Below are 19,680 nucleotides of genomic sequence, written 5' to 3' on the forward strand. Positions count from 1 at the left end.
CATGTTCACAAATATGGATTGAACATTTCTACACCCTTGAAATAATATATTGGAATTCGTAATTTAGGTGGTCTTTCCCTTTAAGTTTTACATTGCACTGTGTTTCTTTAATCGTGTTGCATTGCAGCTAAATTGGTTGAGTCCCTTCTTAGAAATCCTACTGTTTGGTCAAAAATATAGCTATTTGATTCGTTCCATATTGCCCAGCCCTAACTGGTACTAGTATCATAGCATCATGATTTTTGCTCATTTATGTTATTCACAAAATCATGACTCGGTCACTAACAAACAACCAAGAAACCTCCTCAATCTCTGCTGAATGTATTCCTCTCTGTGAGGGCAGTATACTGCGCAACTGAAATTGACTTCTGGTGGGAAAAGCATGTTATTTGATGCCTTCAAGTAAATAAAATGGAGTAATGATGCAAAGAATAAATGGAAGAAACTAGCACACATCACACAGGTCACAATTCATGCAGCACTGACTCATGTTAACAACATACAACCAGCATTAAAATGAATGTTTGTTGTTAAAGCTTTTATACTCCTAGCAGAGCACTGTAGGTCACAGTGATCCTATGTCTGACCTGGGTTTGGAAGTGTTGCGAGTTGCTTCAAGATGCAGGGACGGGCTGCTGAGAATCTGTAACCAAATGTCCTTTTTGCTGCTCCGTGTTTAAAATACAGCGGTGATTCAACTTCCTGACAGTTCATGATCGAGATGTTACTCACTGGCTGTTCTGAACACTCTGTGCCTGGTGGAGCTTTGCTGTAAAACATCCATTGTGAACAGGAAGTGATGCATGCAAGACAAGAGTGGCACATAAAAATACTCAAACTGCATATAGATTTAATATTTTTTATTTCAGTTGTGTCTCCTATCACCCACTGACACTGTGTATGATGATCAGTCAGTCAAAGCAGGTGATCTTTGTAATGTGGAGTGAGTAAATAAAACTCTGAGGATGGCTTGGCAACAAAAATGGCAACCTTGAATATCGTCAAACCTGCCAAGTGTGTATGATGATGTGGTTATTAATTCAGAGGGGCTGCAACGCTAAATAATACTGACCATATTAATGCAACAACTCAAAAAACAAATAGGAATGTGATAACTTAAGTTGTTAAATTATTTAATATGTTTAATTAGTTACAGTAAGTGAGGACGTTTATGAACCAGATAATGCACCAATGTCATGTTGTTTACCACTGTGCACTAAGTTGTAGAGCTGTTTAAAGGGACAGTTCACCCCAAAATCAAAAGTACACAGTTTTCATCTCACCTGTAGAGCTACTTATCAGTCTAGATTTTTTTGGTGTGAGTTGCTGAGTTTTGGAGATATTGGCCGTATAGATGTCTGCCTTCTCTCCAGTATAATGGAACTAGATGGCACTTGGCTTGTGGAGCTCAAAGCACACAAAAAATAAATAAATAAATACATTTAAAAACTCAACAGCGATGTCTCTTTTCAGAAGTCATGACCCAGTTACTCAATATAATCCACAGACCCTGTTGTGAGCAGTTTCATGTTGGAACTATTTTCTTTCTACTGAATACACTTGCTAATCATATAGCACAGAGGGAAGTGTGCATCTTATGCTAGCTCACCTAGCATCACTGGGCTAGCTAATATTACAGCTCAGCCAGGGAGTACACCATTAATGTTTACATTTTGTGCTGTTATGAGCACGAGCTTCTTGTTTATGAGTAGATGCACACTTCCTTCTTCATGGAGTGCCATGTAGTTCCATGATATTGGAGAGAAGGCAGACATCTCTATAGCTAAACTAAATTGATAAATAGCACTACAGGTAAGGGGAAAAATGTGTATTTGTGATTTGGGGGTGAACTGTCTCTTTAATCACATTGCAGCAAGATATTTGGTAGTTGTTCCCTTAACAGTTACTAAAGCTTAGTTTGTTACATAAGGACAAATAAAATGTATCTGATGTTATCACTTACCTGTCCCTTGATGGTGGTCACTGGAAGGGAGTTTGTCACAAAACTAGACTAGATTGTGCACATGTATGTTTACAATTCTGCAGCAACAGAGACTGAACTGCTTGACAAAATGATGTGTGCTTCATTTGCAGCTTGGACTTCTCTGTAAATAAAAGTTGTCTTTGCATATTTGCATTGTCATGGCATATTTATTACAAGAGAATAGGCAGTGGAGATACATGTGGTAACTGATTTTTGTACATAAATGAATAAAATATTTGATTATTGGATACCAGGGTTTGGGTTTTTTTGTATGACAAGCTTTGCATTAGGAGACATGGGTATATAGTGTATAAGTTTCCAGAATCAGCTCACATCACTATGTGCTGTTCATTGTGAATATTTAATTAGATCAATGTAAACTGTAAGCTGCACTGCCACAACACACTGGTATTGGGGTTATCACAGCCTCTTCTGTTATGTTGTAAAAATAGCATCCGATCAATTCTACTGGTTGTATTTGAACATGCTGTAGACTTTCAGAGGCTACTGTAATGGGTAAAGTAATGGAAATAATTTTCAGAGATTTAAAAGAATTTACGACCATTTTCTAGCACATAGCACTTTGGGCTTTGCTTGGTTGCAGTGAATCCATCTTCAGAGTTAACTTGTATCCTGAGTCATTTTGTGTAGTTTTTCCTGTAAGAACTGATATCATAAATATGACACATCTGATGACTTGATATTGTGTCATTCATGCTGACTTATTATGGTCAAGGTCACCTATGCTCAGAAAATTATTTAGGAGGATATATTGACAGAAATGGAATATAATAATGAGTATGTTTCGTAGAGTGTACAATCACCCGAAAATAAAGATTGTTTTCGCTACCTTAGAATGAGTCATTTGTATCTACATAGGGAGTGAGTCCTTGTCTCTGTAGTTCACCATGTTGGACCACCACATTTCTACACTAGCCCAGAACTAACAAACCAAACAGTGGCTCTAGATAGGGCCATTCGTGCTTTTGCATTGGCCATTATATTTAGCAGCCCCACCACAACAAGCCAAACAGCACCTGAAAAACACTGATTTTTATTGTGAAACTGCTTTATTCAGTATTTTTACAGGTTTTAATAACCGGGTTTGTTTGCTTTGGAGAGGAAGAGACCTCTGTGAATAATTCATCTCCTGGTAAAAACCTCCCAAATGTCTGGTTCTTAAGTTACCAGGGAAAAAAAGGGTGAGCACACTTTAGCAGGAGCTGGCAAGCAGCTTATCAACAACGTGCTGAATAGCATCAGAGAAACACTGATTTATAACATGAAACTGCTTTATTTTTTTACTGCTTTTAATCACCTGGTCAATTTGCTTTGGAGAGTAGGAGTCTTCATTGGATAATTTAGCTCCTGGTAAAAACCTCCTAAACAGCACTTGGCACATGGGTGACGGTTCAGCTGGTTGCAGTTTGCAATCCTCACCACTAGATGCCACTAAATCCTTTACACTGCTCCTTTAAATATAGCATACATAGTATATCTTTGTGATAAAGATTTCAGTAGGCAAGGCTCCTACACAGGTTTGGGAAGCATGGAAAGTTGTGAGAATTAATCTCAGTAAATTCCAAGTCTTGAAACGTTTGGTAATTGCACAAAGAGGCAAGTAGAAAGTGTTGAGTGTTGCAGTAAACTGGATTTTGTGGGCACTTTACATCTCAAAAATAATATTGCTTGTGAATAATAATTTTGATCTACAGAAAGATCACTTGTGAGAGTAAATTGCCTTTAAAATGAACCAAAATGTTTGCATTTTCACTGTGAACTGAGGGTGTCAAGGCAGGAAAGATATTGCTGAGCTAGAAATGGAGATCACTGAATGGAGGTCTGGGTTTGGCACTTTTCCACTTACATTACATATCTTCCTGCATGGGATGGAATCAAGAGAATAACATTTTATTAACAGTAATTTGGGATGTTGTAAATATGCCTTGAGCGGCCACAAACTGGGTGTAGGTCGCCCACTAGTGGTTGAATATTGACAGCGCATTTCATTTGGAATCTGGAGACTGAATGAAGAATCCGCACTCCCAACACTATCCTGCCAGAGAGTAGCGGTTCGTCTCCGGAAATGGATGTGGAAGAGTGATTATTAGTTTGTGTAGTTACAATTAAATGAACTAATAACACGAGGACAGTTGAAGCTCGGAACAACTGACTACAAAGGACAACAATACACAACGACCCGCAGTGCTCCAGACTGAGTGGAGCCAGCAACTTGTGAGACGTTCCAGAGCCGCAGCACGACCACCGTAAGAATCCCAACTTCATACACCGAAACATCTTAAACGTATTTATAAACCCAAGTATTGGTGTTTGTTTTGTTATTAGGTTCAGCTGCTGTTGTTACGCTTGACGTTTATGATCATAATAATTCAGCTATAATTGTCAAAGGTGGAAAAAGTTTGTTCACTCGGAACATTCCCTATCTCTGCGCAAGAACAGCGAATTAATGTTTCGAAAGGTTAGCCGTAGAATACGCTGCTTTTAGAGAAAGAAATATAGAAGAGTTATTATAGCTTATGTTATGGTCGTATGTTGAAGGGAAAGAGTGACCGCATTCTCCTCAGCCGTAACGCCAAAGCGAGCCCTAGTTTGTTAGTAAGCGGAGTGATATGCACTCCGCCACTACAGTCTACTTGTGTCCAGGATCTGGAGGACATGGCACGGGGAGACGGAGGGAAGAACCCGTGGAAAACGAGAGAAAATCTTTTAGAAAGTAGGAACTGCAACCTAAACGTACCAAGAAAACACATTGTGATGGCTTGTGTGCATTGTTAACAGGTATGTGACTAAGCGACTATTTAGTTGTTTAATTTAAAGACTAGAAGTGAACTCCAGTGAGCTACATCAGCAGGGTACGCTGGGCAGAGACTCGCCACTTTCCCTCGGAGGGCTGGGCTAACAGCTAGCATAGCATAGCATAGCCCCAGTTGTGAGAAGTTCAAAAAGTTTCTGGAATGGAGGAAGAGGAGGAAGGGTGAAGTAACTTCGGCTAACCGCTAAGAGGCACAAACTATAGCTAATTAAGTCCCATTTTAAGGATGAAACAATGTCCTGAAACGCTAGACTCCTAAACTGCATAGTGATAGTCGCTGTGAGGTGTCTGACTGTAAGTTTTATGCTAAACAAGTTGTGTTCTGTAAACGTTAGCTAAGCTAGTTAGCAAATTCTCGAGATTACTTACATTAGCTTGCTACATACCAGGGTTAGCTAATGCCACTGAAATAATGGATTATCATATGACTGTGCGTATTTTCGTGGTACAGTTAAATAAGAGCAGCACTAAAAGCTATTTTTACTACTGTTTGGGGATTTGTGTAACGCTAGATCTTTGAGTCTTTTTTCTCTGTTTCTCTGGGCGGGGGGTGCTTACTACTCACCGAATCGTTCTTCCATATTGTCTGTTCCCTGTACTTCACACTTGTCAAGCATTTCAGGCAGACTCACACAGTAAAGCAAAGTATTGTTTCTTTTTTTTTTAGTGTTACGTGTCCTGTAGACTTTGTTAACACGCCACGGCCTAACGTATTAGTTAAACTCAGAAGAGACCAGGCTGTGATAAACAACTGCTTATGCAAGCTTGTGATTTTTGTCGTGTAGGGACTGTTATTTATTTATTTATTTATTTATGGGGAGAGGGACTTGGCGTAGAGGAGGGGCGTACAAATATTGCTATTGATATTATATTAATTTTAACTGCATTTTTTTTAAAAGAAAACAAGCTGCACGATTTTCCTGTGAAAATATCATAGCCAGAAACTGTAAAAACAAAATTTATTGGAGATTTTCATATTTCCTGAGATCCTTGGACACATCAAGTGTGACAAATGCTTCTGTCAGAGAAAAACATAACTAAGTCTGAGCATAAGAGATTCATTGAAATCACTCAGTTCAATGTCTCTATATGCATGACGTGTGGGAAATTCTGTCTTCAACTAGACTTAAAACATCTGTATGGGTAAGTTATAAAAATCTAATAATTAAGTCCTGGTGGAGGGAGGGTCATGCATTTTTCTCCCATCACTCAGGGAAGCTCAAGAAAAATATTTGTAGCATTGGGGAGGGTTAAGGGGGAAAAATTAAGTTAAATGCCAGCCACCCTCCTCTAATAAATAAAAAACAGTCCCATACCACTTCCAGTTTGCTTGTTTTCGAGTTTGCATGGAGCTGTTTTGAGTTTCGGAAAAAACTTTAGATAAGTATTGATTCTCAGTATGAATTATATCCCATGGTTTACAAAAACAGACTCCTGGTATGTTATCTTAAGTTGAATGTATCCTGTATCTTGAGCTGGTAAAATACATGAGCTTTGTACATGGAAAATAAAAAATGTATTATCTCTCAATTGACCAAAGCTGTGATTGAACAATATGCCATTTTTGAGAATTCTAGAAACAGCATTTTCTGTCACACAAAATATGATGGTCATACTCTTTGTTGTATATTTATATCACCCATATGCTCAGGAATTCTTTAGAGAAACCACTGATCATTTTTGTAAGACCGTATTTAATCATGGTTGCATTTAATTTAGGCAATGATCAGTATGTTCGGTCAGCAGTGATTTGATTGTTAGCCTTTTGATGTCTTTGATGGTGAAAACACAAAGAGCTATCAGTGTGAAATGTTATCAGCTTTGTAGAGATGATCAGCTTTATCTGAAGGGTTAGCCATTCAGGTGCAAATCAGCTTTTACAATTGTTCTTTCAGGCAGGTTATATCTATGACATGTTCCTCAAACAATAGCTTCTGCTCGTAGCAGGAAGATTGGGCATGTCCTCATGTTGAAATCTGTTATTTTGCATTGCCCACCTTTGACATGAACTGATGAATCACTGCTGATCCACTCTAAAAGAAGCCTAGCTGTATCAAAATTTCTGACTGAACAGGCTGTGTGGAAACAGCTGCTGGGACTCAGTCTGGTGAATGTCAGAAAAACTGCCTACATGATCTACTTTAGGAGGTTTCCCTCCGCTTTCATGTGCATGGAGAACAATGAGTAGTGGAAGTGGGTGCAGTGCTGCTGGACAGCTGTGTGCTAGAAGGGAGGGATCGGGGCAGAGATGGGATGAGGGAGGAAGCAGCTCTTTGTGGTCACATCCTTTTTGACTAAGGCCAGTTTCACAAGCCCCCAAACAGCTGCTGCTGCTGCAGGCTACATGTGTTTGACTGTCTGTTTGCTGGGGCTGCATGATATGAGCAGAAGTGTCAGATATCACAGCATTTTATTGGTGTAGTAGTGTGTCAGGAAGATGGTTTGAAACACTCAGTATCTTTGCATTAGAAAGTGGAAACAGTAGTTTGTTGGGTGATGATTGGAGACATCCTGAAGCAGTATAATATTTTTTTTAAGGTGGTGATTCATTATTCATTTTTTGTGACTCACAATTGTGCAATGCGGAGATTGCTGAAAGATATTTTTAATCATGATTCATATTACGTCAGTAATGTTAAAGTATAGTAAATGAAAGGAGATATATTCATTTATTTATTTCTCAGTTTAATTTTATTTAAAGATTGATAATTTTATTTTCCTGTCTGTTGGCAAACAAACTCAGCAATACGTTGCCTATTTACAAACAAGCATTTCCACAACTGTACCTATTAATTAATAGGACTATATCTTGATTTTTTTTTTTTTTAAATGTACTGCTCGTACATCTGTGGGCAGATTCAGTCTTTCTCAGTGAAAATGAAAGAAATTACACAAGTAAAAATGTTGCTTCAGTCCTCACGTGAAGCGTCATTGTACCCGCTTTAAACATAGTTAATAAAAAACTAGTATGCACCATTAATGCTGGGCAAAAATATGTATTCTAGTCTTTATGTCAATTTTATGACGGGATAAACGTCTTTTACCCTGACCATCCCACGCACCTGAACTGTTTCTCTTTAATTCACTGATTAATTGCAGTTTAACTAACTTTATGTTTGGAAGTATCCATTCCACAATTTGACACTGCAGCATTATACATTGCTGAATAGATATAGTTATCTTCTTTTTATTATTTAATTAGCCTTTTTATAACAATAAAACAAACACACACAATGTAAATATAGTAATTTTTTATTTTATTGTTTTAGATGTTGTCTGGTAGACCATCTTGCTAACTTTACATTATGGTTGTGGCCATTTGTTTGGCTGTAAGAGTGTTTCTTCCCATGTTTGTCTTTTCATATGTATGATTGTAAGTTCTACATGAAACACCTATCAGATAATTGCATCATCCAAGTTTCAGCAAGACTGACTCACTTTATGGAAATGATGTGTCAGATCAAAAAGGGGACAAAGGGTTTTTTTGATCATCCTGTTTGTCACATGCCATGCTGAGGTTTATATATATATATATATAGAGAGAGAGAGAGAGAATTTAATTGTGATATTATTTCCAAATTTGAGGAATATTTGTTTGTCTTTCTATGTAAATGAATGTGTTCCTGAGCTTTACGTGCGTTTGCTCTCTTTTCTGTTTTGCAGACGGCCGGTGGAGTAGAACACTAACTTTGCACTGGTTGGAGAAGTCAGTCCACAGAGGAGCTGGGACTTCTTGTAAGGAGTGTGTCTTCCTCATTTCTTAGCCTGTCGTCTTCCTCCAGTAAGACCTGCTGCAGCGTGTCAGTTCTACAGAAGTCCTGATCTCAGCTCCTGCAGCCTGCATCCCCTCCCTCCATCAGTGGTGGTGACCCAACTCCGGACAGCTTGCTGCAGGGCCCTTCCTGAGCAGCAGCAGCTGCGTCCTGCTTGCTGACTCCCCTCCCTCCCCTGCTTCCTGTCCTTGGTCAGACAAGGCGAAAGCCTCCTCTCCCCTACCCCACCCCTTATCTCTGTTGGCCTCTCATACTTTCATAGACACACAGTCACATTCACACACACTTAAGTGGTTTCTCTTGTTGACCACACAGCCCAACACTGTTTTAGGCTACTAACACTAGCTTGAGATCAGCAGGGGACTTTTAGACCCCCTTGGTCTCCCTGGAGTGAGGAGCCATCACAGAAATCCTCCCTTTTACCTACTCTGCAGCATCCAGCATGACCTCAATGTCCAGTCTTTTCTCCTTCACAAGCCCAGCAGTCAAACGCCTGCTTGGCTGGAAGCAGGGAGATGAGGAGGAGAAATGGGCAGAAAAGGCAGTGGATGCCCTTGTGAAAAAGCTCAAGAAGAAGAAAGGTGCCATGGAGGACCTGGAGAAAGCGCTAAGCTGCCCTGGGCAGCCCAGCAAGTGTGTTACCATTCCAAGATCACTGGACGGCCGGCTACAGGTTTCCCACAGGAAAGGTCTGCCTCATGTAATCTACTGCAGAGTGTGGCGCTGGCCAGACCTCCAGTCCCACCACGAGCTCAAGCCCCTGGAGGTGTGCGAGTACCCGTTTGGCTCCAAACAGAAGGAGGTCTGCATCAACCCATATCACTACAAGCGAGTGGAGAGTCCTGGTAAGTACTCACGCTTTCTCTGAATAGGGTAGTCGAAGAATAAGGATTGGCTTCAGGTTGGTTTTTTTTAATACTGGAATGTTGATGTTAAACATATACTCCTACCTTTTTTATTTCTCCTAAAAATATTTAATTGATCCTCTAGATATGTAATTAAAATGACACAAGTGTTTCAGTTGACATTACCATTCCAAATTTGGAAAAAAGGTATTCAATAAAGCACAGTCATTTCCAAATCTGTTTATTTGTAATGTAAAATACAAGATTAGCCCAGTGTGGAGCTGTGCACATCCCTTAGCTAGAGCTCTGAGTAAACTGGGGGCTGGTAAACAAATCCACAGAGGTCAGGAGGCTGTCATGACACGGGCCTGTTCCACCCGCTCCCTCCATTTCACAGAAAATCAATATCACTAGCTCTTTTGGAGTCTTATTAGATTATATGCCTCAGGCACTCCAGATGGGTGTGGCATCAGAGAGTGGCTTACTAAATGCATAAACCACTCAGACTAAACTCCCAGCACTTTCTCATCACCACTGCTTCTCTCCCCTTCTTTCTCTCTATCTCTCTCTCTCTCTTTCTGTCTGTCATTGACATACCATGTCACATACACTCATGGATGACCCTGAGAGGACAGTCTTTGTGACATTAGGTTGGTTTGGGATTGCCAGCTCACTATTTACCAATTCAAGGATATGGATCACGTGTCGGTCATCAGGGACTGCACATCATATCATTTAAAGCAAAACGCACTGTGTAGTTTGAAGGGACAGCCTTGGAGCCATGACGCTTTAAGTCACTACGAAGATGATAATCAAGGCAGGGGGAAATGCACTCTATCCTCTTGACAAAGTTGAAAATGAAAATAAATGTGGATGACTTCTTAGGTTATATCTTTACCAAGGTCTTAAGTGGCTTGTGAGGAAGGCAGAATGCTTGTTGTTTGGCAGTGTTCTGTATTTTATGTTAGACTGTTTTAACACGTGTATTTTTGTGTTTCACAAAACAAAGAGCTGCTGCTGATAGTGGATGTGTACAAAACTTATACAAAATTTGATGAAAGTAATATGATTAGAAAATTGTGAGGAGCCCTTTTCAACATTTTTTTGACATTTTCTGAGTCATAAGGTAAATAAAATAAATGATTGTAATAGTTGCAGCCCTAGTGTTACACATCAGGGTGCACCACAGCTACTTTTCCAAGAGCATGCCCATCAGGGTCTTCTCTTTCAACACTGGCTGTATTTCGTTGTTAGTAATGGAAAGGATACATTATTAACAAGGGATGCATTTAAGCACAATAAAAGCCATACTTCAAATAGGTTTTCTGGTTAAAGACGTGTGTGGTAGAAATGAGCCCCTTACATTTAAAGATCAGATAGTTCTCTGTACAGTAAGAAAGTAACCTTCTCTCTCTGTCTGTGTGCTTCATTCATTTTCAATGCCCAACTAATTTTCCTCCCCTGCATGCTTTGTTCCACCATCCAGTGCTCCCTCCTGTCCTGGTACCGCGGCACAGCGAGTTCAACCCCCAGCACAGCTTGCTGGTACAGTTCCGAAACCTCACCCACAACGAGCCGCACATGCCCCTGAATGCCACCTTTCCAGAGTCCTTCCAGCAGCCGCACAGCGGGGGCGGTAGCAGCAGTGGGGGTGGTGGTGGCAGCGGCGGAGGAGGAGGTGGAGGCGGTTCTTTTCCCATCTCTCCCAACTCTCCGTATCCCCCGTCTCCAGCCAGCAGTGGTACTTATCCAAACTCTCCTGCCAGCTCGGGGCCTTCCAGTCCATTCCAGCTTCCAGGTACGCCAAATATACTCATGTACCTGACCCTGGGCAAGATGCCAAACTATTGTTTTTCTTGGTTGTCGCTGTCAAGTAGCCAAGAAGAGGCTAACTGCTAATAAACACGAGTCTCTGGTGATTTTTGTTTTTCTAAGATGTGTAATGCAAGGAGAAAATCTTTTCATAGGGTTGTTTACAACTGAGTGACATGAGAGTTTTACCAGAGATCCATGTAAATCAGTTTTAATATGTATATCATTAAAATAAAACTTCCAGTCTGGGGACATTTTGGGTTCAGCACATTAAAACATCGACTTGTTGAATAGAATTACATTTTTCTAATCACTGATAGTTTTAACTGGTGCATGATGCACTTCATCTGTTTGCATGGAAAAATGCTTTTAACGGTACTCTAACCAGGTCAAGTTATTATATTCATCCAAATCAAGCTACACCCCTAAATGAGAACAAAGGAAATGCCAGCTAAGCAGTATCCACCAGAGCCAGGGCTGCTGGCTGCTGTCAAGGCACTAACTCAGTGGACTAGGCAGCTTTTCTGTCTCATTGTTACAGACTGGAGACAGAACAGATGCATGTATCATGAGGAAATATCACTTAACTGAGACATTCCTTGCTGTCGTGTACTGTTGTACATTGTCCTGATATGCAGGAGAAATACTGTTTGACTATTAGGATTGTACTTGTGTTTCAGTGTGTGTGTGTGTGTGTGTGTGTGTGTGTGTGTGTGTGTGTGTCTCTGGTGACCAGTGCTCTATTCTGCTCCAGTCCAGATCTGCTGACACATCCGGTGGCTGCAGGCAGTCAGGCAGAAAAAGTTTTTAATGGCAATTTAGGATTTTGGGATTTGAGCTTTATTTGTACTGAAAAGCCCCAGTGGTTATTGTGTACACTCACAAGCATCATAATCATTGAAATGTCCTCACTGTCATCTAAGTGGGGGTTTACGGCATTGTTTTTTCCTGTGTCTCTCAATATGGGCTGGGAAAGCTCATATTGCATCTCTGTCGGGAATGGGTTAGCATGTGGCTTAGCAAGTGAGGGATATGTGAAATCTGACACCATTTCCGGGGTACAGATCCTGTGATGATTGTCCGAGTCTAGGGAGGTGTGTGTGTGTGTGTGTGTGTGTGTTTGCCAGCAGCAACAACTGGTCTCATCCTCACTAACTGCTCTCTTAATGTCTCAGCTGACACCCCACCCCCAGCCTACATGCCCCCTGATGAGCAGCTGGGCCAGGAGAGCCAGTCCATGGAAACAAGCAGCAGCCTGGTGCCACAGAACATGGCCAGGGGAGGTGAGGAGTGTACACATTTAGAATAACAATAGCACTACATCAATAGAAATACAGAGTACACAACTGTGAAAGGATGAAATATAAACCAAGTACCGTTTGACGGTTTATAAGTCCAAGATGCTGCACAGCAGATTACAGAATACTTGAGGGACAATCTGACTACTCTGGAAAATTGATGTCAAAATTTTCCCCTCTGTCTCGACATGTTTGTACGTGTCGCTGAATGCTGGGCACTACCCATGACAATGCATAGCTGCAAAATGAAAGCCAGGAGTGGCTTTTCACTGGACTGCCCTATTTCATTTTTCTTGTACTGCAGTCTTCTGCCACTGTATTCACACTGCACTGCTGCAGTGTCACTGAAGTTAATGAATGAACATTAGGGGTGTAACAGTACACAAAAGTCACGGTTTGGTTCATACTCCACTTTAAGAGTGACGATTCAGGGGAAAAAATAACGGGGGAAAAAATGTTTAAGGATGTGTTTCTTTTTATTTGTTTGGAATCGACAGTAGTGCAAGTGACAAAGACAGACAAAATCCTCCTGCTGAGGACTGGAGTAACATTTTACCCCGACAACTTTGGAAAACTATGTCCATCGTAAAAACAGGGACACACAAGCACTTCTGTATTACACTGTACAAACACTTTGCCAAAAAGCAACAGGTCACAACAGGTTATAAAACTGAAAATGATCCTCTCTGATATCAAATTGAAAATATCAAAATGCATAGATGTATCAAAAAATTAAACGTGCATCCTGAGAAGTGTTTCCATTTGGTCTACCTTAGCTTTAATTAAATATTCAAAGCACTCAAAACATTTAGCATCCCAGTGATAAGCACATCTGGGTGACGTTGTTGAATGTGCCTGAGTATGCTTGATGCGTTTCCTGTCACATTGTCGACACACCATCCTCGTCTTGCACAAAGCTCTCTCTATAACTGTTGTAGCTGACCGGGAACCTGCATGCAGGACTTCAGCACTTACCCTTTCATTTGCACTCCCCATAGTAGAGTGACTGGCACAGCAATCAGCTTGTTGTATTAATTTCAGCACATGTTGCTAACAGCATACAGCTTCAGGTGTGTTCCAGGCAGAACTTGTGCTCATTAACTTGAGTTTCTCATGGGGCATCCTCTAGCTCATCTGGTAGAGTGTGCAGCCCATATAAACTGAGTCGTTACAGTAGCTCGTGTTCGATTCTGACCTGTGGCCCTTTGCTGCATGTCTTTGCCCTTCTCTCTCTCATCTTTACTGTTAATCAATTTATAATTAAAAGGCAATGATGCCCAAAAATATTCTTTAAAAAAAACAACTTCGGTTTCTCATTATGTGCATGAATCTACACCGTGTGTATTCTGAGTACAGTATTCTGTGTACCATGCCTTGACTTCCTTACTGTGACGATTCGAAATTAATACGTGAACCATCAACAGCCCTAGTGAGCATCATTTGGAATGAACGTGCTGTTGTCTTGATAAACATTTGGTAATTTTTATGTCTGAAAGTTTGTATGATTGAGAATATCCTCAGCACACTTTTGCCCCTGATATGAGGCCTTTAATGTTGAATATTTGTCTGATCAAATACTGTTTTAATTTTAGTTTTTACTCATATTACAATTTTGATGACTTATACCTCTACATTAAAAAATACAGTTTGACTACATATTTTTTTCCTAAGTGGTTTCTATAATTAGTGTTTTGTCTATACTACAGCAATACAGAAAATGGATAGAAGTTTGAAGGGGAAAAAAAATAGTTGAGTGATTTAGTGTCCCAGTACTCTTCATGGAGCTTTATATGTGTTAAGGTAGCTGGTAGATGTGTGCACACTAAACAGTGTACACATATTGACAGCTCACACACCCACACTGCCTGAATCTATTCCCTGTAACTATAAACTTAATGCTTTGTGCAGTACATCTTCATCAATGTCATATGCCCTCAGAAGATTTGGGTGTGTGATGATGTCATCAGCCAATTTATGACTCACCTGTTTTTTTCTGACCTGTTGTGCAATTTCCCAGATGTGCAACCAGTGGAGTACGAGGAGCCGAGCCACTGGTGCTCTATTGTCTACTATGAACTCAACAATCGTGTAGGTGAAGCTTACCATGCCTCGTCAACCAGCGTGCTGGTGGACGGCTTCACCGACCCTTCAAACAACAAGAACCGCTTCTGCCTCGGATTGCTGTCCAACGTCAACCGCAACTCGACCATCGAGAACACCCGCAGACACATCGGCAAAGGTACGTCTAACAGTCACACGAAACAGAGGAGGCAGGTCAATGAGGTGTTGATTGTGTTCTTGCAGAGTGGTTTGAATGTCCTGAATATCTGTCTCTGTCAACTAGGAGTGCACCTGTACTACGTGGGAGGGGAAGTGTACGCAGAGTGCCTCAGTGACACCAGCATTTTTGTCCAGAGCCGTAACTGTAATTACCACCACGGCTTCCACCCCACCACTGTCTGCAAGATCCCCAGTGGATGCAGCCTCAAGATTTTCAACAACCAGGAGTTTGCTCAGCTTCTGGCCCAGTCGGTCAACCACGGCTTTGAGGCCGTCTATGAGCTTACCAAGATGTGTACCATTAGGATGAGCTTTGTCAAGGTAAGGCATTCATCAGCTAAGTAGAAGACAGGAGAGGACACAAAGCTGACAGAGTTATACATGTCTCACCCTTTCTTTTAACCAGAGGCAGACATCACCCTAATCAGTGTCATTGTTAACTTTGTCCTTCCTCCTCACAGGGCTGGGGAGCTGAATATCACCGACAGGACGTCACCAGCACCCCCTGCTGGATCGAGGTGCACCTGCATGGGCCGCTCCAGTGGCTGGACAAGGTGCTAACACAAATGGGTTCGCCTCTCAACCCAATCTCCTCTGTGTCCTAATGATGGACTTATGGGAGCTTGGGGGAGCCTTTCTACCTTTTTTTTTTTTTGGTTTTACTTTCCTGTTCTCCCCCCTCAGTGATTTATAATTTAAGGTGGTCTTAATGGCTGAACTGTTTACACTTAACTTTGGGAAGGGATATTAAACTCTGGCTGGAAATTCAACAACAGCTACAGCCGGAATGAGTTGTTGAAACAGAGTTACGTTACAAGCCGATACCTGGAGAAAGAGAGGAATAAGGAATGCCCAAGGAGCAGTAACAACATGGACACACTACTGTTTGACAATGCTACAACACCTGCAAGAATTGAGGGCTCCATTGTCAAGCTTGAATCTGTCAAATGTTAATTTTTGCATCAAGTTTTTATTGTTTTTCTCAAATGTTTTTATTTCTCTGTATGTGTAGTTTTTAATGTAGCAGAACTGTTTCACTACTCTGCCTTATGTCCGACAGACAAAATTGGAATTTTACCGAACACTTTTCTTACATTGTTGTCTCAACGTCAGATATTTACAATTAAGATATAGACACAACTATGTTTACCATTAGGCTCAGATATAACAAATGCTTTCTTTTTATAGTCTCTACTGCTAGAAATGAACACTGAGCTACTGCCTTATAAGAAGGTCATGTATGCCAACCTGATAGTTTTTGATATGGGAGATCAATCACTGAAAAAGTATAACATGCCATAAGCTAACAACATTGTGAATGTTACATCTATTGCAATAGAAGTAGTCATTTATAATATAATCAGACAATGGACATCATCATTATTGATTCTTGTTTGTACTCGCGAGTTCAAGTAAGAGTGACTGTATTTTCCATACTCACCGTATTAACAATATTGTGCACTCATGGATTTTGTGGAGGCATATTAAATTTTGGCGTGGGTACCAAGGCATTATGTTAGATAATTGACTTCATTAGCTCAATGAAATAAACAGGTTATTTGGTAACAGTGATTGTTTGTTTGATTATTTTTTCTGTTTCTTTTTTACATTTTATAAATACCTGACAAGGTGCAAATGGAAACTACATCTTACTGTACACAGAGAGTGTGGCAATGTGTTGAATCATTATCAACAGTAAAAATAATCATACCAGGAATACGCACATAGTCATTTGTTCTGTTAATGAAAGACTAATAGTAGATTTTCAACACTTGACTGCCCAGGTTTCTCCATTGGATATTGGTCCAGCTATGATTATACTTGTTTGAATAGCTGGTATTATGTGCAGATGTTAATACAATCAAAACACTCATGTTTTAAAATGTCTCATCTTTGCTATGGCAAACGTACAAAAGCACCACAGCAAACTTGGACAGCAATAGGGAATTTCAATGACTGAAATAAATTAAGCTGTCAGCTTATTTGTTTGCTGTAAAGCTGTTGGAGTATCTAAATCTACTGTGGCACACAAATAATAGTGTACTTTATGATGTTAAAATAAATATTTAAATGAAAACCAATTTACTGGTTGCAATGGAAAACTCAATCAAGGAAGGCAAAACAGACATCTCTGCTTGTCAGGACTGAGTAAAAGTTCATATTTAAATTAAATGATCCTGCTGTGTGTGGATTACAAATTGTCACTTGTCTTTAATTAATGATAGACCAAGTGATCAATTGTATTCTTTAAACTATTTTTTAAAATCATACACGTACAAAACAGCCTAACTGCAAGATGCCATAATGGTGTGTGTGCTCTGGGGTGAGATTTGAACTATAATAGAGCTAACAGATACTGTAATTGTGATTTTATCCTTTGAACTTTAACCTTTGCAATCACAAGGAATGTGACTTGGTTATGATGTAGTGCTTAACATTTAAACTGCAAAAAACAACTATAAAATAGAATTAAGAAAATGTACAGTTAAATGTGAAACATGCACGATGTAATAATGTGAAAGTTCACAGTGTAATATTGATGTAAGGATATGTGCAACAGGGGTGATAGTAATGACAGTAGGGTGTGCAATAAAGAGAAACTATGCCCCTTTTCAAAATTCACATTATTTCTATGGTCTAAGACAGTCCAAAAATATAGTAGTATATATATAGTAGTAGTATAGTAAACATGAACAAAGAGTGCCAAAACTCACTTTTGTGATGTCAATTTGTGATGGTGTTCCCCTTCAATGTATTGTTAGGAGTGTGTCAGGGTAGGAGTCTGAGTCAGTGGAGGTTGCAGGACTTGTCGATGAGGCAGGCTGCAGTTGAAAAGAAACTGTTTTTGGGATGTGAGGTTTTGGTCCTGATGGACCACAGCCTCCTGCCAGAGGGGAGTGTTTCATGGAGCTTGTGTCTGGGGTGGGATGGGTCATTCACAATCTTTCCTGCCCACCTCTGGGTCCGGGAATCGTGCAAGTCATGGAGGGACAGCAGACTGCAGCCAGTAACCCTCTCAGCAGAGCGAATGATATGCTGCAGTCTACCTTTGGTCCGGTGATGGAGGAGTTAAGGATGGACTTGATGATGCCAGTGTAGAAGTGCACCATCACCGACTTTTGCAGGTTGAATTTCTTCAGCTGCTGCAGGACATGCATAATCTTGTGTGCTTTATGATGAGGGAGCTGAGGGAGCCCAGGAAGCAGAAGGACTCCAAATTGTTGACTGAGGGTGATGGTGGCAGGTGGGACTGCATTCTTCCATCTCCACTGTCTTCAGAGCAGTGAGCTTCACACTGTTTTGGCCGCACCACTTCACCAGTTGGTCAGTCTGGCACTGGGCAGATTCATCCCCGCTGGAGATGAATCCAATGAGGGTGGTGTCGTCCGCAGGATATTTACAGACTGGTGACTGGAGGTGCAGCCATTAATGTGCTTTTTTTTTTATTTGACATTGGTTGCATATCGTTTTAATGTTTTTTTTTTCTCCTAATAATATGTTAAGGCCATTAACATTGAATGTTTTCTTTTTAAACTTCTTTTTAGCTGAGAAGTAATCCTAATCTAAATATAAAACACGCATTTCAGACAGCCACATTTGGAGCTAGGGTTAGCTTTGCTGGATTAGCAAATGATTTGCTGCAGTCTGTAGCTTGTAGGGGTGATAGACACTACTCTCAAATAATTCGTCTCCTATCTCTCGAACAGACAGTTTGCCATTATGCACTACGGAGTACCTCAAGGCTCTGTCCTAGGTCCTCTTCTATTCTATAATAACATAACATAATAACTTCCTCTGGGCAGAGAAATATTCAATCATAAAATCTCTTTCCATTGTCATGCTGATGACACTCAACTCTTATGTGTCTATAAAACCAGAATCCCCCAACAGACAGAGACAGACCTCTTTAAAAGATATCTAAGTGATATCAAGTGTTGGATGTCTAATAACTTCCTTTAACTCAATGAAGAAAAATCAGGAATAATATTATTTGGGCCACTAAACATTTCAGTCTTCAATGACACATTTCCTATTTTAAGTCCAGTGCTAGATATCAAAGAGTTATCTTTTTTTTTAAGATTTTTTTTGGGCATTTTGCCTTTAATGGAAAGGAAAGCCAAGTGTGAAGGGGAGAGAGAGAAGGGGGATGACATGCAGCAAAGGGCCACAGACTGGACTTGAACCTGGGCCGCTGCGGCAACAGCCTTGTACATGGGGCGTCTGCTCTACCTGCTAAGCCACCAACGCCCCTCAAAGAGTTATCTTTGATTCCAGTTTGAACAATCATGATCTCTATTATTCTCTAAATTTGAGAAATTTAATCATGCCTTTATTTTCCCTAAAATTGACCACTGTATTTTACTCTTTACCTGCCTAACCAATACAACATGCTCATGCCCTCAGATTGTACAAATTGCTGCAGCAAGACTGATAAGTAGGTCCAAAAAAGATCACAAAGCCCCCATTTTAGCATCCTGCACTGGCTTCCTGTTAACTTCAGGATTTATTTTGAGGTTTTACTCATTACCTTTAAGGCACTACATGACCTAAGACCAGCATACATCTGTGAACTGTTATGCCTTCATCTAAGTGCACGCAATCTAAGATCATCCGAAAAAAAAAAAAAAATCTAACAGTCCCTCAGTCTAGAGTTACAACTAAAGAGCTGTGCTTTTGCTGTCAGGGCCACAAAGCTCTGGGATAGCTCTATAAATAAAGTTATTATTAAATGAAGTTATTATTAACTGAAGAAGCCTTTGGATGAAATGCAAAGTGTCTTCAAGACTGAAACAAATCCAGTTGCCCTTGACTTAACACTCCTGGATCTGCTAAAATGAGACCTATTGTTATTTTA

General features: G+C 40.3%; 1 protein-coding gene across 3 annotated transcripts; it reads left to right on the top strand.

Annotated features, from left to right (window-relative positions):
* Positions 1-3,998: 3,998 nt before the first annotated feature.
* smad5 (SMAD family member 5) lies at positions 3,999-16,391 on the top strand. 3 transcript variants are annotated; one of them, XM_033633589.2, is made up of 7 exons: positions 3,999-4,251; positions 8,481-9,435; positions 10,922-11,233; positions 12,423-12,530; positions 14,563-14,784; positions 14,890-15,146; positions 15,287-16,391. In XM_033633589.2, the coding sequence occupies exons 2-7, from the start codon at positions 9,033-9,035 to the stop codon at positions 15,428-15,430; spliced, it is 1,446 nt and encodes a 481-aa protein (XP_033489480.1). In that variant the 5' UTR covers positions 3,999-4,251; positions 8,481-9,032; the 3' UTR covers positions 15,431-16,391. The 3 variants fall into 3 exon arrangements, with proteins under 3 accessions (XP_033489480.1, XP_033489479.1, XP_033489481.1); XM_033633588.2 differs by lacking the exon at positions 3,999-4,251 and adding an exon at positions 4,624-4,783; XM_033633590.2 differs by lacking the exon at positions 3,999-4,251 and adding an exon at positions 4,953-5,111.
* The last annotated feature ends 3,289 nt before the right edge of the window (positions 16,392-19,680 follow it).

This window comes from Epinephelus lanceolatus, chromosome 7 (genome assembly GCF_041903045.1).
Source record: "Epinephelus lanceolatus isolate andai-2023 chromosome 7, ASM4190304v1, whole genome shotgun sequence".
NCBI classification, from domain to species: Eukaryota; Metazoa; Chordata; class Actinopteri; order Perciformes; family Serranidae; genus Epinephelus; species Epinephelus lanceolatus.